This window comes from Nomascus leucogenys, chromosome 18, assembly GCF_006542625.1.
Source record: "Nomascus leucogenys isolate Asia chromosome 18, Asia_NLE_v1, whole genome shotgun sequence".
NCBI lineage: Eukaryota > Metazoa > Chordata > Mammalia > Primates > Hylobatidae > Nomascus > Nomascus leucogenys.
The window spans coordinates 40,113,914-40,137,445 of record NC_044398.1 but is presented as its reverse complement, the minus strand read 5'-3'; the positions used below and the strand labels follow the sequence as shown (position 1 = coordinate 40,137,445).

Genomic DNA, 23,532 nt, shown 5'->3' with positions numbered 1-23,532 from the left:
CTACTTATTTACCCAAAAGAAATAAAAGCGGTGGTTCACATACAGACTTCTACAAAAATGTTCACAGCAGCTTTACTCATAATATCCAAAACCTGGAAATAATTGTTTATCAACAGGTTAACAGATAAATAAATTGCTATAAATCATACAATGGACTACCCACTAGCCAACAAAAAGAAATGAAGATGCAACAGCATGGATGAATCTTGAAATAATCATACTGAGTAAAAGAAGTTAGACAGAAAAGAGTACATATTGTAGGATCCCATTTCGATTAAATCTAAAGGGCACAACCTACTGAATAGCGACACAAGGCAGCTGAATGTACCTGGCGATGGAAGAGGACAGGATGGAGGGTTACAAAGTGCTGTAAGAAAACTGTGGGGGTGACAAATATGTTCATTATTTTGATTGTGGCGACGGTATATTCACATATCAAAGCTTATCAAATTGTACACTTTAAACACTGTAGTTTACCATCAATTGTACCTCACTAAAGTGATTAAAAAAGAAACCCACCACACTTTCTTTTGAAAACAGAAAAGACGATTCTTAAGTTCCTATGGAAAAAACAATAAGCAAGTGAGAATAGTCAGGAGAATCCTAAAAGAAGCCCCCCAGCAGAACAAAAAGGGAAAGAAACTGTTGAGACACAGTTTTTATAACTGGTGTCTTAATAACGTGATAAAGCTACATAGAGTACTAAATTATAGTAATAATAAATGAACCAACAGAGATCAATGATATTAACTAGAAAGCCCAGAAAAAAAATTATATATATATATAAAGAATACATTCACATACTACAGACTAGGCACAGTGGCTCATGCCTGTAATCCCAGCACTTTGGAAGGCTAAGGCGGGAGGATTGCTTAAGCCCAGGAATTCAAGGCCAGCCTAGGCAACATGGCAAGACCCCCATCCGTACATGGTGGTATATATTTGTGGTTCAAGCTACTCAGGAGGCTGACGCAGGAGGATCTCTTAAGCCTAGGAGTTTGAGACCAGCCTGGGCAACATAAAAAGACTGTCTGTACAAAAAAATTTAAAAATTAGCTGGGTGTAGTGATGCAAGCCTGTGGTCCTAGCTACTCGGGAGGCTTGGGTCTGCGAGGCTGAGGCTGCAGTGGGCCGTGACCACACCATAGCACTCCAGCCTGGGTAACAGAGCGACATCCAGTCTCAAGACAAACAAAAAGAATGACCTTCCAAAAAACCATTTGGCAGTTGCAATCCATAAAAATGACTCAATTCTAACACTTATGAATCTATCTTATGAAAATAAAAAGTGTGAGCCAAGAATTATTTCAAAGTTGTTCAGTGTGGAGTTCTTTATAAAATGAACAAAGTACAAAACTTCTTATTAGGTATTGAAAAAATTGTGACTTCAATAATGGTATGATATTTAAATAATAAAAATGAAATATTTGAAAAAATTTAATGACAAAATTTATATAAAGTACATCACTTAAGCAATCCTCCTGCCAAAAATTATATAAAGTACAACTAAAAAGGTTTAAACACATGATTTTTAAATGACTAGAAGGAAATATTTGAAGAAGCTAACAAAGGTTTTTTTATGGGTTGGTAGAATTCTGGTATGTTATGTACTTTTCATTCTAAATTTTCCACAATGCATACTACTTTTATTATGAAAAGAAAAATATAAATGTTATTTGTGTATATTTTTCACATCACACAAAATCTATTTTTAACAAACATTTGATTAAAATTTATGGAAAGTTTCTCACTTCTAAAGTCCATATGTAGTAAATCAGCCAACTGAGAAAATAAGATCATCATAAAAGGAAAACCCAGAATATTACCTGGTTCATTACTCCTGTCTGAATTCCCCAAAGCATTTCACAAGTGACTATTATTTTCAATTTGACTATTGTCTAAGATACTGTAAAGTTTTGAGAAGCCAGTCTTCCCGAAGAACCCAGCTCTTTACTTACCATCTTCTGCTAAGACCTTGGCTGCATCTTTATCGTCTTCCCACTTTCCAGTCACGAAGCAATCTCTGATACTGTTCATAACCTTACGCAGAAAAGTCAGCACTTAGGTGAGGTGTTCCAATCACTCAGCAAAACAACTCTAAGAAATGGCAGTAGGCGACAACTTGCCTTTAAATATTTCCCACTTTCATGGATATTCTCATTTCAAATGAGCCCAGGAAATAACTTCACCTTTGATGGAGACAGTATGACCACAGAGATGAAACACATTAAGCAGCAGACATGGAAAGTATTAAATACTACTAGTCTACTGACCTCATAAGTAAACAAACAGATAATTACTAATTCAACTAATTTTCAATTTTATTAAGGTTTCTAAGGCGATGCAATGAGACAGTAGTTTACAAAGTTGGTCTTGCTATTTGTTAATCTAAACCTGTGTGAAAACTTAATTCCTATAAAATGGGAGAAGATATTTGCAAATTATGTATCTGATAAGGGACTTATATCCAGAATATATAAACAACGCATACAACTAAGTAATCCAATTTTTGAAATGGGCAAACAATATGAAGAATATGTACAAATAGCCAATAAGCGCATGAAAAGATGTTCAACGTCATTATCTATCAGGGAAATGCAAGTCAATACTACAATGAGATACAATTTCACCCCCTCTAGGATGGCTATAATCAAAAAGATAATAGCAAGTGCTGGTGAAGAAGTGGTGAAAATGGAACCCACATACAGTGCCAGTGGGTAAGTAAAATGGCACAGTCACTTTTAAAAAGAGAAATGAGACAGTATATGAGGGAAAAAAATCTTTAACTGTTTTCAGTTGTCATATTATTCTGACACTATTTTGTGTGTAATATGGGATAAAGCAAATGAGTAACTATGCGATTCTCTAATTTCATCATCTTCTGATTCAACCTAGGAATAATTCTCCAGTGGAAGAATGAGTACGATGTAGTCCTGTATGTGAACTGGAAATATCTATATGAACTCTCCTGATTCGGGTGCCTAGAAGTAATGACCAACTCATGGCAGTAAGCATTCCTATGCCTAGGCTGTCATGTTGAAATACCATTTTCTACTAAAAGAAATCAGGACTTCTTATGGGTGATTCCAAGCACTCTCTCATATCACAGAGCAAGAATTGATAAAGAATGACTACGACTGTAACATAAGGACTCAGGAGCTGGTGTGCACAGACCCTCACAGGCCACAGGTGGGATAAAGAGGAGCTTCAATAAGGGATAACAGGTGCAGGAGCACAAGGCACATCAACTACATTTATATCTATGACATCACAGTGAAACTTACAGACAAGTATCCTTTGGAGAATCACTCCAAAAACGGATTAAAGAATCAAGCATGGGCCGGGTACAGTGGCTCACACCTGTAATCCCAGCACTTTGGGAGGCTGAGGCAGGTGGATCACAAGGTCAGCAGTTCGAGACCAGCCTGACCAACATGGTGAAACCCCGTCTCTACTAAAAATACAAAAAAATTAGCTGGGTGTAGTGGCGGGCGCCTGTAGCACCAGCTACTCGGGAGGCTGAGGCAGGAGAATGGCATGAACCTGGGAGGCAGAGCTTGCAGTGAGCCAAGATCGTGCCACCGCACTCCAGCCTGGGTGACAGAACGAAACTCCATCTCAAAAAAAAAAAAAAAAGAAAAAAAAAATCAAGTATTTACCCTATATATATGGAAGTGGATAACCAAATAGTAGAAGAGGAAAAGTTTCTCTTTAAAGAAGTATTACAGCTAATACATAAAGAGAAATGATTGAATGGAACATCACCACTCTACATTGTTAAGAAATTGGTATGGTTCTAGGCATTAAGCACCAACAACTGATAACATCTAACAGCATTAAAAGGACACAACCAGTCTTTATGCGCCTCCTAATGAGAAAACACCATCACCTGGGAAGCAGTTTCACTGAAAAATAAAAATAAAATTTAAATCCTGTCCAACTGCTAGATGTTTTGTCTACAGGGTAACTAGAAATACATGGTTATTTAAATTAATCTTAATTAAGATTAAATAAAATTTAAAATTTAGTTCTCCAGTCTCATTAGCCACATTTAAAGAGCTCAGTAGCCACAAGTAGCCACAACCCACAGCTCAGATATACATTGCTCTCATCACAGAAGTTCTATTGGTATTGCTCCATACCCATTCACAGGAAATACAGGAGGGCCTGGGAAACTCCAGAGGGATGCAAAGCAATCCACAAAATCCAGAATATAAGAAACTCTACAGACCAAAGAGTTGGTTTATTAAATAAAATGTAACCAAAAAAAGAAATGGGAAGGAAAGATTGTTGACTAAAAATGTTAAAAGATAGACTGAAAAACAGTAATGAAAATCAGATAAAAGTAAACTATGATGCTTATGGAAGCATGGAGGAGGAAACCAGGAAGAAAAGGAAAGCATCACCTTAAGAGGCTGGACCACACCTCCTTCTACAGGGAGGAAGGGGACTGTGACTGGTGTCGCAATCGAGCAGCAAAGCTTGATTTCCCAGCCTGAGTTCTGAGTACAGGGATATTCACCTTCTGGCAACCCATTAAGCTAAACAATTGTTTTTATGTGGTTTTCTATATCTGTATTAAATTTCACCATAAAAAATGGTTAAATAAAATCTCATAAAGTGCATTAAGTGTTATCTGGCGAATTACAATAGGCAGTATGATAGCAATTGGGCCTCTGTGAGAAGTGACATCTAAGCCAAACTGAATTGACAAAAAAGAAGGCAGCCTTTGGAAGATCAGAACATTCCAGAAGAGAATATAAAGGGGCTGGCGCAATGGCTCACTCCTGTAATCCCAGCACTTTGGGAGGTTCCAAGGCAGGAAGATCACTCGAACCCAGAGTTCGAAACTAGCTCAACATAGTGAAACATTATCTCTACAAAAAATGCAAAAATTAGCCAGGCCTGGTGGCTCGTGCCTATAGTCCCAGCTACTCTGGAGGCTGAGGTGGGAGGATCCCTTGAGCCCAGGAGGTCGTGGCTGCATTGAGCCATACACTTGTGCCACTACACTCCAGCCTGGGCTGCAGAGCAAGACCATATCTCAAAGAGAGAGAGAGAGAAAGAGAAGAGGTCTAAGAGGAGGGTAAGCTGTGGTGAATTTGAGTACTGAATGAATTCCAGTGTGACTACAAAATGGTAAGCTGCAGGAAGAACATTTACAGGTATCACAGATTTCTCTATGCTTACAAATAGCAGAAACTATAAATGTTAACTCAGGGATGCTACATATATCCTAGTGATAAGACACAAAATACATCTGATGTATAAAAACTTATGTGTGATGTTTCAAAATAAAGATGCATACTACTGTCCACACTGGAAGCTGAACCTGTTCTCCGTGGGCCATGTACATGGTCTAACTAAACTCAGAACATGTTACTGCTTAGGATGCATGAAGTGCCCACTACATTATCTGGGAGAATGACCTGTAATCCTGTAAAAATAAGAAGCCAACAACAGGTAAGCAATATTGACATCAGATAATCTTATTCTAGAACATTCTCTAATTCTCTAATAAATCAAATGTACTACCCAGCCTTACGTCCTCTAAATCCCAGTCATGGGGGGCCTCCACAAGAAATCTGGAGCAGTCCAAAGAGTCAGCCTTGTGCTTACACTCTCTGTCAGGCTGGTTGACACGAAACAACCCTCCAAGCTCTTCTCGGGTATCATCATCTTCTTCTTCATTATCTTCTGTCACTAAAGAGCACACCATGACAGAAAAGTGAGAACAAAAATTACAGCCCTAGAGGACTCATCGTTTTCAACCAGTTAGGACATGAGTCTTTGAACTCAGGAACTGAGGGCCCCTGTCTGTGGTGGGTATGGCAATGGCCACATAAGAGTTAGGCATTTTGAGCGCAGGGCAGCCACAGGTGAAGAGAGCCAGGAAGCTATTGCCCTACATGCTCCTGTGCTCCTGTATGGGAGCAGCTAAGAGGCCGAAAAGGAGTGAGAATATTAGCGGTGGAGGGAGGGAAGGGACATTTAAAGGCAGAACTTTAGATTATTAAAGAGCTGTAAAGAGTGTTGAGCCTCTCATCACTAAGAGTACCTAGACAAAACCTGAATGAAAATCAGTATACAACAACCTTCCCAATTCAGTGGGCTGAGCCCAAATGTCTCACCATGTGGCCTTGATCTCACCATGCAGTAACCAGGGAGCACAATGTAAAGTTCACCACTATATATTTATTTTTGCATTAATTCTAGCAGAAAGAACATATTGGTAAGTTTAGTAAAGCATAAAATCAGAGGACAAGGAAAAAAGGGAGAACAAAATGTGTTATACAGCGTTCTCATTCTCAAAAAGGAAAAAAATAAATATTTTTCTGGGCAGAAATATTTTTCTGGCACTAATCTACAAAAAAATTGTCATGAAGGACTTTTAAATAGGGGACATAACATGATGCAATGGACGGTATTTGCATCAAGTTTTACAGCAAACCCATAAGTCTACTTTATAAGACCAATGTGTGGTCCTCATAAGCTGATGATTAGAGAGATCTGTCAAATATGAAATGTGATGGACAGCAATTATGGATGTCAACAATACCAGCCCAATCCTCCAACCAATTCCCTCACCTAAATAATCAGAGACACTAAAACATTTCCAGCTCTGAACCAGAATTCTTTACCTGTCCCATAAATAAGCTTTCGGAGGTTTGGAGCTGCTTGCTGCTGCCTCAGAAAGGCCTCAGCTGCCTTTCTGGAAAGGTCTTCCTTCCACTTGAGGGCACCTGAAATGACCAATGCCAACTTCCAGTTAGGCTTGTTCACGTGTCTCCCCTCCCTTGAGAGCCATCCACAATGCAGCTTTTCAACAGTTAACAAAATCACAGAATCAACAGACCCCCAAATGTAGACATTCCACTGGGTACCATTTCGAGAGCCAAGTTCATAGCAGCAACCAACCACAATTAAGCTTACCTGAGGTTTCTTTGGAATCATTATTTTCTTCCTGGTAATCTTCTTCCTCTTTGAGTAAATCTTCTATATCACTGGTCTCATCAATTAAGTTCCTTGGCCCCAGTTTCTGACCACTGCTCACTTGAGAAGGCTTTGAAAGCTTTTTTCTAATAGCCTCTTCATTTTCTGAGTCTTCTTCCTCTGCACTGAGTGAGGAGTTTTCTTCAGATTCATCTTCAGATGCAAACACCTCTTCAGCTGTGCAATGTCCAGAATCGGAAGTGGGGAGAGCTGCTTTCTTCATCAGCAAAGACTTCTCCAGATTCACACGGTCACTCTGGCAATTAGCTGGCGACAGCCCTGCTTTACTACCTTCTCCAACAGCCTTTGATCCTGAAATGCCCTTCTCTCCTGCAGTGCAGTCCTCTTCTTCACTGCTTTCATCAGCTTCCTCCGCTTCCCCTTCTTCCGCTGAGCTCCTCTCAAGGTCATCGTCACTGTCAGCAAATGCCGGCAAATCCATTTCACTGTCTTCTTCCAACTCCTCAAGTTTCCGTCGTTTGATGCCCTTAACAGCCGTATACTGATCAGTCATCTCAGCATTTTCCTCCTCTTCTGCTTCATCACTAGAGCCATTTTCCAACCCGTCATCTTCAGACATTTCATCATCTTCTTCATCATCACTATCTCCAGATTCATCTTCATCTCCAAAAATGGCTTTCCGACGCATTCGACCAGTTTTCAAGTCCATTTGTTTTTTCTCCTTTGGCAACAATAGCCTGTATTACCAAGGAAATACAAAATAATTCAACTTGTACATTAATCAGCTAATCTAGAAATGGCAATATAGTCAATGAAAATACAAAGAAATAGAAAATGTCAAGGAATTGTTTAAGATGACATAGCATAGGGAAAATATGACCTGATAAACATTGGAAGAGTTAATGAGCAAACCCAGGCATGGTTCCCTAACACCACACTTCAAAAGAACTTATAGAGAGAATAAAGGAATAAGCCTTAAAAAAAAAAATCTAATTTTAGAAAAAAATTGCTCAAAAGGGAAGTTACTGTTTTGTAGATCTTTTGGAAAGCTGATTAATTTCTAAGCTAAAAACACATGATCCTTAAGAGAAATGGCTAAGTCCAGGCCCAAGGCAGAAAGAAGGCAAAATGAGCCTGGATCCTCTTGTTCTGCCAGAAAGTGAGAAATGCTCAAACACTAACAGAGACAGTTGAAAGGACACAGGAGACAGGCTGAAGGCTCCTGCGGCCAAATCTGGGGCAGCATAGGCATTAGGAAGAATAATGATAGCGATGGAAAATAACTCATGGAACAAAACACAAGTGTATTAGTCAGCAGTGATACCGAAATAAAGGGGAGAAGAGAAAGCTCTTTGTTAAAAATGCCAGCTAACAAACATAGGAGGAATGACAGAGGAAGAACATCCATTTTAAGTCACCAGTGCCATAACTGATAGAGAAGAATAATCAAGAGGCTAAAATCACAGGATAAAAGAAAACTGTATGAAGCTATTTAATGTAGCAAGATATATAAAATTATGAAAACATAAATTTGAAAAAACTGAAAACCATACCATAAGAGATGGATAAGTTAGAATACAGCAATAATAGGCCAGGCGTAGTGGCTCACATCTGTAATCCCAGAACTTTGGGAGGCCAAGGCACGAGGATTGCTTGAGCCCAGGAGTTCGAGACCAGCCTGGGCAACATAGTGAGACCTAATCTCTAGAAAAAAAAAAAAAAATTAGCTGGGAGTGGTGGCGCACTCCTGTAGTCCCAGCTACTTGGGAGGCTGAAGCGGGAGGACCACTTGAGCCTGGGAGTTCAAGGCTGAAATGAGCCAAGATCATACCACTGTACTCCAGCCTGGGAGACAAAGCAAGACCTTGTCACAAAAAAAAAAAAATACACCAATAATAACAAAATGATGACTACATAAAGACTGTATAGAAAAAGAAAATGATCAGAAATAAAATTATGTATTTTAACTGTAACTATATTAGAAGAGAGTATTCTTGTAGACAAGGATGACTAGAAGGATATGCAAAAGTGAAAATAGCTAGTAATCTCATTATAAAAAAGTGATCTTTCAGCAAACACTTCGTACCTGTCAGGCATTCTGCTAGGTAGTTTATGCACATTGTAACAAATTACATACTAGATAATCTCAAAATTTTCAGACAAATTTTACTGGGAGTCATAAATCAATACAACAAAACCAATGTTTTGCAAACATCCACTATGTATAAAGGTATACAAATTCCCAACCCAGACTGAAAAATAATTCACATAAGCCATACATCCATGGAAACCTACCCACGGGAGATAATACAATATAATCTAAATAAAACTTTCAGAGACAAGGCATGTGGTTTCTGGACAGCCACAAACTCCTTGACTCTGCTCTAGTGTTTTGGCCACCAAAAGAAAGCCAAGTGGCCTCAGGTCTCTTAAAAAACAAAAGGCAACCTATGGAAGATTGCATGGTATTGAGGAATATTTGGGGTCTGTTGAAAAATGCATCCTGTAATTTATTTCAAGAAAAGACTCCCTTGTAATGTCAGGTAAGTGAAGAGCCCTCAGAGACACATGCACATACAAAGAAAACAAAACAATATAGAATGAATCCCACCAAAATGTGTTATGATGGCTGAATTATGGCTGATATGATCTTCTGTAATACATCTTTTTATTAAAAATAGAAAAAAAGCAGACTTACCCTTGATTATCTATATCCTCTGACCCAAGTGGCTTGGAATCAGAAAACAGCGTCACTTGACTTGAAGCCATCTTGGCATCAATGGTGGAGTGGGTAGAGATGAGACTCTGGACCAGCTCATGGGTGGGCCCCACCTCATCCTGTCAAGAACACCAAGAAAAGGCATGTGAGGAAAGCACAAAGATCCTGGAGAGACACTGGTTTCACTCAGTTTCTCAAAATTATCTTAGACACATTTCCTAAGAACCTTTCTTAATGCCTCAAAAAGCAGAGAAGAAAATCCTTACAACAAAGCTTGAAATGGATCCCCATCTCCATTAAACTTTTCCGAAGTTCAGGGAGTATATAACCTGATAACCTAAACACCTAGCTAGAAAAACCTCAGCTCCAATGCTACAACAATGCTAGCTTTTCTAACATTTTAAAATAACTGATTTTAACCCAATAAAATTCCACTTCAGAACAAAGAAATAAATATTTGAAATCCACTTTAAAATACAGGATGAGGAGACCATTGTGAATGAGAAAAAGACCAATGAGAGCTGGAAAGCACACTGATTTTGTAGAAACGGGGATGGGCCGTGCAGGCGCCACATGGCAGCAATGCTTGAGCTGAGGCCACGGATCAAGGAGGAATGGAGAGGACTCTTTTGCTTGGTACAATGAAAAAAAGTATTCTTTTTATCCTATATATTTACAATATGCATTTGGGCCTTTATTATAAGTACAAGAGAAAAATCTTCAATAAATAAAAGCTGAGTACATTACTTTTTGTGATTAAAAAATAGATTCAGAAAGAATAATTAGAGTTCAGAGAAATGACTCCCATCTTCACCGATACCTGAAAACCGTGGCTGCCACCAAGGTCAACATAGACAGCGTCTTTGTCATACAGCACACCTCCAACTCCAGAAAGAGGCGCATAAACCAGCTTCTCCTTCTCATTTAAACAGCGCTTCTTTTGTTGTTCAGGAGGAGCACAAGGGTCTGGGAGGAAACTGATGTCACTCACGACAAAATCTCCTACCCCTGGAAGACAGAACCCAAAAGCCAGCTTCAGCTGACAAGAAGTCAGAAGTATCTACCATTGACTAGGGGGTTAAAAATGATCTACAGTCCAAGGGCTTAACCCATGACACTAAAGAAGGGCACTGTGCCACACTGGAATAATGCCCCACTAGCTACAAGACAAGAGGTCAGAGAAGAGGGGATTCGATAACACCTTTGCAGGCCTACACACAGCTGGGTTACTTTTAAAACCTCCAGCAAGGCCATCTTCCCTTGTTTGGTCATTTTTCAGTTTTCCTGAGAAATGAAGCCATCCCAAGAATCCTATGTGTAATTCTAGTATGTTCTACAACAAGAGAATACCTGGCATATGAATTTGGCTTTTATTTTTCAAGTGTGCTCCTCTTAAATAACCATAAAGTGACACCTTCCGGTCACATTTGATGTTTGTTCGGACATCCTCTGGGTTTGTCAAATCTTCCATCCTAGAAAAATAAATTCAATCACAGCAGAAATGAATGCCAAAAGTTCCTATACCCCCTTTCATGTGTCAATGATTCATCACACTCTTGTCCACTAAGCACGTCATTTAGGAAACTAGAAAATGCAGAAATAAGGAAGCACCATTCACCATCCACCAGAGGAAAAGGGGCAGACACACAACTGTGTCTCTAGGCTGAAAGTGATATTCATTCCGTAAGACACCAGACAGGGAGATGACGTCCACCTGGGGTTGGTGAAGAGTGAAGAACATATTCAGAAAATCCCTTTCTGGAAGAGGGAGAGCCTGTGCTCTGGGATTGTTACTGTGGCTTGGATTCTGGCAGGTGGAAAAGGGAATTCCAGAATGAGAAAACCACAGCACAAAGGAAGGAAACTGAAGGCACACACGAAGGACTCAAGCACCCGGGCACAAAGGCAGCATCACTGAAAACTGAGGCTGAACGTAGGATGAGGCCACATCCTGTAGCCTTAAATACTTTCAAGTCCTCCCATTTTCCTAAACATCTCATAATTAATTTACTCCCAAAGGCACGGCATCTTTGAGCAATGATATAAATAGACATTTTCCATCAACTACGCTTCTACCCCCACTATTCAAATCGGCACAAAATAAATCCTATCACTGTTCTTTTTCTAGCCTTTTTAGCTTTGAAATATATGGCCCAGGAAGAAAAAGTTTACAATCATATTTTACCTGTCTGCCAGGATATAGGGGTGAGAAGTTTGCCATGTGAGAGGCCTAAACTTCATAACTGTAATAAAACGGCCCAGATTGTGGATTTCTTGGTTTTGATATTCTCCATGCACCATTCCAGAAAGGTAGAACAGCTTGGCACCCTAAACATTAGAGGAAAATTAAAAATTAAATTTCAATTAAATTATCATCAATACTGCAACAAAATAAAAGCTCTAAACAAGAAGCAATCCTAAGAAGGGAGACTTCCAGCAAAGCCACTGTCCTGAGGCTTCCAGAGCCTTGCTGGCTTCTTTCAGGATTTATTAGAACCCCACAGAGGCGGACTGCTCTGCAGCCGAGCCAGGGCATCCATCTAAGTATGGTGAGGAGAGGGAGGTGAGGCGTCTGAGCACAGAAACGGTTCTGTGGCCGATGGACCAGAGCAGTATAGAAAGGAAGGGGCAGTGTCTGGTCCTGTAACTGGGAGAAACTTCCAATGTACTCTATTAAGTCCCGACCCCAAAACAGCCACACTGCTTGGTGCAGCAGGTATGGAGAGAGACAAATGAGATACACCAAGAGGCCCAGAACAAGCACTCTTTTGAGGGAAACCTTCCAGAAGACTGAACACACACACAAAGGAATTCAGCAGGCCAGAGACTGAACACATACACAAAGGGAATTCAGCAGGCCAGAGACTGTGAACACACACACAAAGGAATTCAGCAGGCCGGAGACTGAACACATACACAAAGGAACTCGGCAGGCCATAGACTGTGAACACACACACAAAGGAATTCAGGAGGCGAATCCTAGAGAGACGTTTAGTAATGTCTCTTTAATATATATATATATATATATATATGTAATTTTGAGACAAGAGTCTCACTCTGTCACCCAGGCTGGAGTGCAGTGGCGTGATCTCAGCTCACTGCACCCTCTGCCTCCTAGGTTCAAGCAACTGTCACTTCTCAGCCTCCTGAGCAGCTGGGATTACAGGCGTGTGCCACCACACCTGGCTAATTTTTGCATTTTTAGTACAGATGGGGTTTGGTCATGTTGCCCTGAGCTCAAAACTCTAGGCTCAAGTGATCCGACCACCTCTGCCTTGCAAACTGCTGGGATTACAGGTGTTAGCCACTGCACCCGGCCTCTTCAGTCTATTTTAAAAGGATTATACCGTTAGTATCCAACAATTACTTCTCTTCGTACCGGGTAAACTTCTGTCCAGAACCTGTGTTTTAATCGCTTCTTTGTCTTCTTCAGTTGCTTATTATGCTTGAAGGAGTCGAGGTGGGTGAGAACTCCCATAATTTTAGGAAAGCCATGTACTTGACAGATGTTTAGAAACTCAAATGTTTCCATTTCAAACCCAAAGCTGGCATCTATAAGCATCAGTACCTAAAAGCAGAACACATCATTTCTCAAAGAAACTACCAAAACAGACCACCTACATTAAGGGCTGACAACTGGCCACGGGCAAAATCCAGCCCATCACCTGTGTTTGTAACTAAAGTTTTACTGGAATACAGCCACATTAATTCATTTACATATTGTCTATGGCTGCCTGTGCACTACAACTGCAGAGCTAAGTAGCTGCAAGAGATGTGATCCACAAAGCCAAAAATATTTACTATCTGGCCCTGGACAGAAAAGTCACACTCCAGACTAAATCAAATGACTACACAGGCATCACCCAGACAGAGAAACCACCACCCTCTAACTTGCTCTAAAAGCCAACCATAAGACAATGTCCACTAGGATATAAACTTCCATTATAAGAATTTTAAGGTATGAGAAGTAACTCAGAAAAGGCTGGGTCTAACCTGGCCCTTACCTAAGAAATTCTAATTTAAAGAAATCAAGTTTTCTGTAAGGTATTTTTAAGCCAAACAACAGGTCTCTGGCATCCAAAGAATGGGAAGAAAGTGATAATCAATGAAATATACTAAATTTGTACAGAAAACCAACCTCTTCTTTCAATCACCTCATAGAAAAAAAAACAATATGTTTTTTTGTTGAGAAGTATGCAGTGGAAACCTCTATCTTATACGTTAATTCGGATAACTCAATTGCTCAGAAATTTTTTTTAAATAGCTACCAGTTTAGAATTAGGTCAAAAAAACAGTAAGATTATAATGAATGGTAGTCTATAAGAAAATATAAGCAGATGAGACCAATTTTTAAAATTTAAGATGCTTCAAAGATGCAAAATAATTTCAGAATTGATTCCTGGAAACTTCTAGTTTAAGTATTAAAAACATTTCTGTTCTTATCTTTGCATAGATAACTATTTTTGTTATTTTTAACAAAAAAAATGGAAAGAGAAATGCCCATCTTTGATTAAACTAGGAAACGTTCAAAATCCAAAACCACAGAATATATGAAGGTGGGCTTGTGAGAAAGCACAGCTGCCACTGTGGACTGAGGCAGCAAGCACAGCTTTCCAGCAACACTGGACCAGCTCAAAGGACAGGCGGAATATCCTCACACTACATTTGATGCCACAGAGTGCCAGGGGGCAAGCAGCTGGTTGTAGGGCCAGGAAGAACAGGGAGCAAACAGTCCCTCAGTTGCCAGTTTTTGTCATCTAAGCCAGTGTTACTCCCCTAATCCACACATGCACGTACACACCCAAATCCACGTATTGTGTGTGCCTTTGCCGTATGCAGGAGGCATTGGCAACCCACAGCAGAGCAGTCAACATAAGCTAGGCTAAATAAATTATGGTGCATCCATAGAATGGAATATCATATTAAAAAGAAGGCAGAGCTACAGTGCTTACTGATTATATACCTCCAAAATACATTATATGAAAAAAGCAAAGCAAAGAACAGTGTGTAAAATAAGCTATCATTTGTGTTTTTAAAGGGTGGCATGTGTATTTATATGTATCTAAAAGGATACTGCTCTGCAGGGATCTGAGAGACCAGCGGTTATACTAAGGAAAAAGAAAATGCACATTGCGTGCTCCCTGCATTACAGTTAGAGTACTTTACCAAATGTGTGTGTTCATTTTGAAAAATCTTTAAAATATTTACATAATAGGCATCTTTCTCAATGATGGTTAAGAGGCTGGGAAGGGGAGCAGGGAGGGAGGGACAAAGAGGGAAAGGTTAACAGGTACAAAAATACAGTTAGACAGAATAAATTCTGGTGTCCAACAGCACAATAGGGTGACTATAATTTATTATATAATTCAGAATAACTATAAGAATGAAATTGAAATGTTCCTAACACAAAAAAATGATAAATGTTTGAGGTGATGGATATCCTAATTACCCTGATTTGATCATCACACATTGTATGCTTCTATCAAAATACCACATGCACCCCATAAATATGTATAACTATTATGCATCCATAATAATTAAAAATAAAAAAAGTAAAGGCATCTCTTAATATGTATGTCTTTAAATTAGAAACTTGCTACATTTTAAATAAAAGAGAAACAAATGACTTCTACAAACTATTTCAATCATTTCAAGTACACAAGATTTAGTAAGCTTACAGTATGTTAATAATAACACTTATTTTTACTAATAGTAACATTACATGTTCAAAATTTGAATGTTATTTAGTTTTCTGACATTACAATGGCACAACTTTAAAATCTGCATTACTTTTTACTTTATATTTTAGGAGTCTTCCTGGGCCAAAGTATAAAATCTGTAGCTCTTTGTACCAAACAGCTGTCTAGAAAAAACTAAATAAAAATGAAAAAACCATTTGTCACCCCACACTTCCTAATCAATATGGCCTTTGTCTTTGCTAATTTGTATTTTATTTTTGCTAATTTAAAAGATAGTTAATAGAATATCAGAATAGTGAACATTATCATTTCCATAAATGCAAGAGCATGTACATTTTCCATACACTGAGTACTGTCTAGATTTTTTATTGATAAACTGACCACTTCTTCAGGCAATTCATGTACTTACTTTAGCATTATCATTAAGGATGAAGGTTCTTGAACCATCAGGAACAAGGGTCCCATCTTCACACAAGTTACTTAACTGCTAGGAGGCTCTATTTCATCTTATGTAAACTACAGATAATACCTACTCACCTCAAGGGTGTATCAAGGGTTTATGTAAGCTAAATTTGTAGAAAGCAGTTAGCACGGTGCCAGGAAGAGTCCAAGAAGAAATGGTACTTACTATGATATATTCGTACGTATATATGTATGCATGTTAATGAGCTCTTATTAGCTGTGTTCATTAAAGGTTTTCTCCATCCTGTGATTTGCTTTTAGATTTTGGAATACATTTCATTGTGCACATTCCATTTTTATTATTAATATAACAACATTTATTACCATAATTATCATCAATTCAATCATATCTACTGTATCACTGATGATGACCATGATTCTTTTAATAATCATAAAACTCTCTTCCCTTCATCACGGGGTAAATAACCTATCACAATGCTGTAAGTCTCCACCAGCAGCCCAGGCTGCCCCTGCTGACTTACCAGATCTGCTACTTTAGCCAGATCAATCATCATGTTAATGTCACACCCACATTCAATAATGGTGAGTCTGCGCTTTTTACCTGTAAGTGAAAAGACGAAAATTTTACTTTAAAAAGACCCTGAAAAAACTCTAACCATCAACTCTAATTTTCATTTTTTAACTGCATCCAGTAAAATATCATATACGTTTACAAGAGTGTACGAGAAGTTCATTTTTATAGGCAAAAACTAGTAAAATAAAATAAATTCCATTCTGTTTTTCTTGTTGTGTTCTAAATTTAAGTAATATCAAAAGTCTATCTAGATGAATAAAAGTGCTCAAAAAGGGAAAATTCTGACTGCACAGGCCCCATGATAACCATGATCCTGCTGTTCAGCTGCAGGCCAATGTCTTTGCCTCTATAAAAACTTCCTGTATTCCCACTATAGCTACAAACATCCTCAAACATAATGCAATAGAATATTCATAACAATAATTATTTCTAAATTAAGGTAAAAATAAAACAGTCAAGAAAATATGGGCTGGGCGCAGTGGCTCTCGCCTGTAGTCCCAGCAACTTGGGAGGCCAAGGCAGGCGGATCCCTTGAGCCCAGGAGTTTTGAGACCAGCCTGGGCCATATGGGGAAACCCCATCTCTACAGAAAAAAAAAAGGGGAAAAAAAAAAAAATTAGCCAGGCGTGGTGGCATACACTACTCAGGAGGCTAAAGTAGGAGGAATGCTTGAACCTGGGAGGTAGAGGCTGCAGTGAGCTGTAATCACACCACTGCACTCCAGCCTGTGCCACAGAGTAAGACTCTTGTCTCAAAAAAGGGAAAAGAAAATATGGATGCTCCAAAGATAAAGAAAAGCCTCAATCCAACTATATTATTGCAATAACAAGAGATTTCCGATTGTAAATTCCCATTCTACCACTGGAAGTTTGTTTCATTTTCCCTCAAACTTGGAAAGGTCACCATCTCCCAAAGCAGACAATTCTTACAGGAAAAAGAGAAAACTTGCACTTCCACCAGAACGTGGCTTCATAAGGCAAGCATGTGCACCTGGCACATAGGAGGTGCGTGCTATCTGTTAAACGATGTGTTCACGGAGACTAGGCCTGCTAGGCCCTTCCAAGGAACATGTTTGGCAAAGCCACAGAGCAGTTACGATAAGATATAGTGAACATTATCATTTCTCATACAAAAAATGGAGGAGGAAACCAGGAAGAAAAGGAAAGCATCACCTTAAGAGTCTGGACAACACCTCCTTCTACAGGGAGGAAGGGGACTGTGGCTGGTGTCGCAATCGAGCAGCAAAGCTTGATTTTCCAGCCTGAGTGCTGGGTTTGAGTGATCTTCCTGCCTTGGAACCTCCCAGAGTGCTGAGAGGAAATTTGAACATTATCACATCCTTATCTCTGGGAACTTACCCTTTTCTGAAGCTATAGCCAACTTGGTAAAAGTATAAGAGAGTTAACATGATATGACAATATTTAACATGTTCCACTCAAGAAAACAACAAACGCATGCATGTCCCTCAGATGACAACAGCCACGCCAACTCTGTGTCTGTGGTGATATCTCCTACCTGACACGATTGTCACAGGGCCTCTGATCTCGGTCAACTTCTGCCGGGTAAAGTTCCGAATGAGGCATTGTATCAAAGTGCTCTTTCCAACTTTTGGAGGCCCCATCACCACTACCACTATTGGTGGGGGCTCTAGTGGAGTTCGATCAACCACTGGAATATGATGCTTTTTTGTCTTCAAATCCTGAGTCCTATTCATTAAAAAATAAATAAATAAATAAATAGTAAACTCACTTTCAAAATAGAGTAAAAGGTATCAACCTTATATATAGACTTTTTTGGTACACTTACAGATATGAGTACTTTAGCACATTTTATAGAGAGTACAACAGACAATATATAAATATAATTAACTTGTCAATTATTAACTTGTTAACTTCTGGACCCATCCAAATAATTGCTGTTCAATAAAGATGTAACAAGATGACTTCAATACTACAGAGAGCTGAAAATTAAACACTCCTTAAATCTGACTGTTTTAAGAGTGATTTTAATAGTTTTTTAAAAAACCAAAAGGTAAATAGCGAGGCAGTACATCATAACAGATAAGAGCAGAGGCTCTGGAGTTAAATTTAGCTCTCCTACTTACTAGTTATATGATTAGAGGTAACTTGTTTTCTTGATCTCAGTTTTCTTACCCATAAAATGAGGGCAAGAATGATTCCTACTCTGGTAAGGCTGCTGGAAGCATTTAGTTGAATAATGTTTAAAGTACACTGCTAGGTATATCACAAGGACTCACTAAATAAAGCTATGTTAGTATTAAATATTGTAATTTTTGTATTTTATATTACAACCATGTAAAACATACCTGGGGGGGAAAAAGCACACTTATCACCATAGAAACAGTTTAAAATTTAGGAACAAACAAATTCTATAAATTCTTGTATCTTGGGCAATAAACACCAACCAGTGTGCAGATGCTGGAGGTAACGCAGCTTCTATGGGAAAGGCTTCTCACGTTTTAGTGAAAGCCACACACCATGCATCTCCACATCCTTTGGAGCTGGACTAGACTCGTGAATCTAAATGTCATCTGTGAGAGGCTCCTACTATTTAAAAAGAATCAATGGAAGAATGACCAGACTGTAGCCTAACATACCTGTGAAAGGATCGAGCCATCCGCACAGCAGACTGAACAGCAAAAGCTTTGGGATTTCTCTTCCGGGCATCTTCTTCGTCCCCCAGCCGGAGATCCTGCAGATGCCGCTTCTTTTTCTTTTCAGCTTTGGGCCCACTGTTTTTCTTTCTGTGTTTCTTCTGGTCCTTAGTCTCCATAGCGGCTATTTACCAATAACAAGTAACTCTAACCTACAAGGAAGAAGGTTGGGGTAAGGAGATGGGAGAAGCATTTTACAATCCAGGCAATACCCAGGAAAAACAGTAAATTTATTTCTTAATGAAGAGATGATGTATTTGTTTACTGAACAAGGGTAGAAATTGCTTAGCCATCACCAATTTCATTTCTCTCTGTTATGCTATAAATTAGATGAGTTACCTCTCCTAAGATTACATTTTATGGTTGTTACTTTTTATTCATCTTAAGTGTCAACATCAGCAATATCTATTTCTGCAAGGATAGAAATATGCTATATCTGTACTTTTCAGCCATTTAGCCATTAGCCACATGTGGTTACTTACAATATACTTAGGGAAACTGAAAAAATGAATTTTTAATTAATTTCATTCTAACTCTAAATAGTCACATGTGGCTACCATACTGGACAGCTCAGACCTAGGTAACAACTGGACTAATGAAGTGGTTTCCTAACTTAAACTAAAACTTAAATTTTAATAAAAAATGTAAAACGTTTTTATGAACCTCCAATATGATCGCAGTATTACTTTTAGTACCTGTTGACTCTGTAAAACTCCTAAATTACAACTTACCTACATACATTTGAAAAATAGCATCTGTATGTGTGAGATAGGACTGGTTCTAGATGATACCTGGAGGCCCCATGAACTTACAGAGACCCTTCCAGTGATTTCTGAGTTACCTGGGAATCTGTGCCTAATAAATTAGTAATCACTGAATTAGTGAGTTTTTTTTAGGAAATCGGGCTGCATAAAATCTGACAGCTTGATTAAAAAAAAAAGCGGAGCAGGATGCCATTTCATTCAATTAAGGTACTGTATTCATTCCGTTTAATAAATATTTGTGTCTGCCTACGATGTGCTGGGCACTGTGCCAGTAAATGGATACAGCTATTATCTAACTTGCAGAAGAAATCCAAACTAGTATCTTCCGCACCATGCAAAAAGGGCGACATTGGAAGGCTGCACAGGGTGCTACTGGAGCACGGAGGTGAGTCAGAGGCTTCCCACAGACACACACACCAGCGGAAACAGAAAGTCTTTATGTATCACCACAATGTCATGAACACTGGCCAGGAGTTAGGAGAGCTGGGCGCTAGGAACGCTTTGAAACTGAATAGCTGTGTGATTTCAGAGATTATGTTTCTTCTCTGCTATATTTTAGTTCGGAACTTGTACTAATGTCTCTCTCCCTGTCTTTCTTCTTGGTGGGAAAAGCACAATTTGGGGTCAACAGATCCAGCTCAGGTCTAAGTTGCCTGCCGGGACCACGTCGCCAGGAAACGACGTCTCCCAGCCACCTTCCCTCCCAGTCTGGGCTCTCTGCAGGGATTCATCACGTCACTCTCCCAACTACCCCAGGACACCTCGGGCAGATGAGAAATATGCCGCTCCTCGGGAGCAAAGATGCCCCGGAGGACTGGGGGAGGACCTACCCACACGCACGACTCGCGATCTTCCCAGTGCCCCAGAACCAGGGACCCCACCGCCGCCTACCCCAACCCGCCGGCACCAAACCTGCTCCCAATTGCGACTCCTCAGATCAGCATGGACACCGCCGGAAACGGAAATTCACCGTCGCGCTGACTCGCCGGAGGGAAACAAGAAGGCAGAAAAAAGAGACCGGCGCGGGGACGGCTTTCAGGGGAGAGCCTGAAGAAAGACTGCTGAGCAGCTGAGTGCGGACGCAGGCGCCGTCCGTGCAGTGTGTTCCGCCGGGTCCGGGTCCCACCGGATACCGCTCCACCCGGCTCTCGGAATCCGCGGCCTCAGCTTCCGCGGTGGGACTCCGGAGCAGCGTGCACCGCGCTCGCCCGAGTCCTAGCCGAAGGCCAGGGCGGCTCTGCGGCCTGGCGCCGGTTAGTTAGTGTGGTGCAAAAGCTGGAAGGAGACACATTTGGTCCTGGCCGCCCGGCGGTCACCGTGTCAGGGACTAATGGACTATCGCTCGATTTGGAGTCCACTTCCTCCTCTTTAAAGATAACAGATGAGGGGGATCTCGCGTTCTGGGGTGCCCTAAAGCCCTCTTTTGGCAGGGCGCGGTGGCTCACGCCTGTAATCCCTACACTTTGGGAGGCCGAGGCGGGAGGATCGCTTGAGCCCAGGAATTCAAGACAAGCCTGGGCAACATAGGGAGACTACCTCTCTCTCTTAAAAAAAAAAAAAAAAAAAAAATTAGCCGGCATCGTGCCGGGCGCCCATGGTCCTTGTGGTCCCAGCTACTCTGGAGGCTGAGGTGGGAGGATCCCTTGATCCCAGGAGGAGGAGTTTGCAGTGAGCTGAGATGAACCACTGCACTCTAGCCTGGGCGACAGAGCAAGACACTGTCTCTAAGAAAAATAAATAAAATAAGGCCCTCTTTTGCCAGGACCAACAAACCCTGAGGGCAGGGACAAACTGACCCAGCCTAAACTGCCTCGCCCTCCCTGCTCCCGGGAAAGGGGCTTTCCCTGAGTGAACGTAGCATCTTGCCGTTTTCTTCCTGCACAGCTTTGCCTTCCTAGGGATCCGCCCATTGCCACCTGAGGAAATGCCTTGGAGTCCATCTAATCCCCAGCCCAGCTACTTGGGACGCCTACAGAGCGTACATTGCCAGAGGATGCATCTTCCTCTAGCCTTGGAGGCTTTCTTTTCAATATGATCCCGCCAGTGCATTCAAGGCTCAATTCTACACCAAAAACTAGGCCCACTCCTGTCACGAGAACCCCAGGCATCAGGTCCTCTCACAGGCACCTTGGTCTTGCCCTCAGCAGCCCCCAGGTATTCACTCTGCATATTCTATGTACTGGGTGCTGGACTAGGGAGGCTACTCACGTGGCACATACTTCCCTTATCCGTGAAGAGCTTAGAATGTTGTAACTTCTTCACACTACACCTCTTACTTCTTGAAGATTTCAGTATCCAGGTAGATAATCCTTCCAACATCCTTTTGGTCTCATGAAGCCCACTCCTGTCCTCTGCCCTACCTCAGCTTCCCCCTCCCTCCATGATCAGACCTTAGACCTTGTCAGGTCCAAGGACTGCAACCCCCACAGTATCCCATTCTGACCAGGTCTATCTATCCTCCTGTCTATCCAGGTCACTCCCTATACTGCCCTGAAACAAAACTCCTGCAACGTTACCAGCACCTCCAATCCAGATCTTACTACCTGTTCACTGTTTCTTCCTTCCTTTATGACCCTCTCTAGTGAGCCAGGTTAAACTCCATGGCCAACCATTCTCATTGATCCCTTGCACACCTCCTCAACTCATGCACCTCCCTGTCATCTCCTATCTGCTTGGTAAGATGGGAAACCTGGATAAACCCAGCTCTCCATCTATTCCATGCCATGACGATGCAACTAAACATGGCTGGAGGAGAACAGGACCATGCCAGCAGTCCTCATTTTAATCATTCTTTGCCTGGTCTATTCAATCTCCCATTGTTCCAAGTGAGTATTTTGCACTTCCTCCTTTCTGTTCAATCCTTCCCACTGCCTCTCCCTTCCTTGCCTCCTGCTTTGCTAAGAGAATAGAAGTGGTAAAAGTCTTCCACAGGCTCCCACCTCCACCTCCACCCATCTGCCTCCTATGGCCTGCCTGTGACTGTGGATGAACAACTGCTAGTTCCACCCAAAGAATCCTGCACTGGACTGCAGGATCCCCTCATCTGTTACTGCTCCAGGGTGTCACTCTAGCCAGCCTGTCCTCTCTCCAACATCAGCAGTATTTCCCTTTCTACTGGACTCTTCTCATCATCACACAACATGCAGCTATTTCTCTCATCTTCAAAACAAAGAAATTACTCGACCCTATTTCCTATACCAGGACCTGAACCTTTTCTACATTCCCCTTTGCAGCAAAGCTTCACAAAAGAATGGTCAACACATACTGTGGCCCCTCTCCTATTCTCTTTGATTCACTTGTCTCACAGGACTCCACCTGCAACCCTGGATGCTCTTTCTCAGCTGCCTTTGCTGGTTCCCCTGCTCTCACTTGTTTAAATTAGAGCGTGGCCATAGGTTTTGATATGTTTTGGGTCTGTCTCTCCCCAAATTTCTTGTGGAATTGTAATCCCCAATGTTGGAGGTGGGGCCTGGTGGGAGGTGATTGGATCATGGGAGCAGAGTCTTCATGAATGGTTTAGCACCATTCGTCTAGTGCTGTTCTCATGATAGAGTTTTCACAAGATCTGGTTGTTAAAAAGTGTGTAGCACCTCCCCCCACCACTTCCTCCTGCTCCAGCCATGTAAGACATGCCTGCTTCTTCTTCACCTTCCACCATGATTGAAAGTTTCCTGAGGCCTCTTCAGAAGCTGTCATGCTTCCTGTACAGCCTGCAGAATCGTGAG

At 40.9% G+C, this 23,532-nt stretch overlaps 1 protein-coding gene across 6 annotated transcripts in view; it reads right to left on the bottom strand.

The window, feature by feature from the left end:
* The window catches only part of BMS1 (BMS1 ribosome biogenesis factor), a 47,919-nt gene extending 27,136 nt beyond the window's left edge, over positions 1-20,783 (bottom strand). The window contains exons 1-13 of one of the 6 annotated variants that reach the window (XM_030797802.1): positions 20,720-20,783; positions 18,987-19,195; positions 17,885-18,075; positions 16,317-16,396; positions 13,053-13,241; positions 11,859-12,001; positions 11,024-11,145; positions 10,494-10,681; positions 9,653-9,792; positions 6,934-7,691; positions 6,642-6,743; positions 5,546-5,703; positions 1,959-2,040 (exon numbers count right to left, since the gene is read on the bottom strand). In XM_030797802.1, coding sequence (XP_030653662.1) covers positions 1,959-2,040; positions 5,546-5,703; positions 6,642-6,743; positions 6,934-7,691; positions 9,653-9,792; positions 10,494-10,681; positions 11,024-11,145; positions 11,859-12,001; positions 13,053-13,241; positions 16,317-16,396; positions 17,885-18,075; positions 18,987-19,162 — 2,329 coding nt within the window. In that variant the 5' untranslated portion in view covers positions 19,163-19,195; positions 20,720-20,783. Of the gene's footprint in view, positions 1-1,958; positions 2,041-5,545; positions 5,704-6,641; positions 6,744-6,933; positions 7,692-9,652; positions 9,793-10,493; positions 10,682-11,023; positions 11,146-11,858; positions 12,002-13,052; positions 13,242-16,316; positions 16,397-17,884; positions 18,076-18,986; positions 19,196-20,637 lie in introns of all 6 variants that reach the window. The other 5 variants (XM_030797806.1, XM_030797804.1, XM_030797805.1 and 2 more) reach the window with 5 other exon arrangements.
* Positions 20,784-23,532: the final 2,749 nt, after the last annotated feature.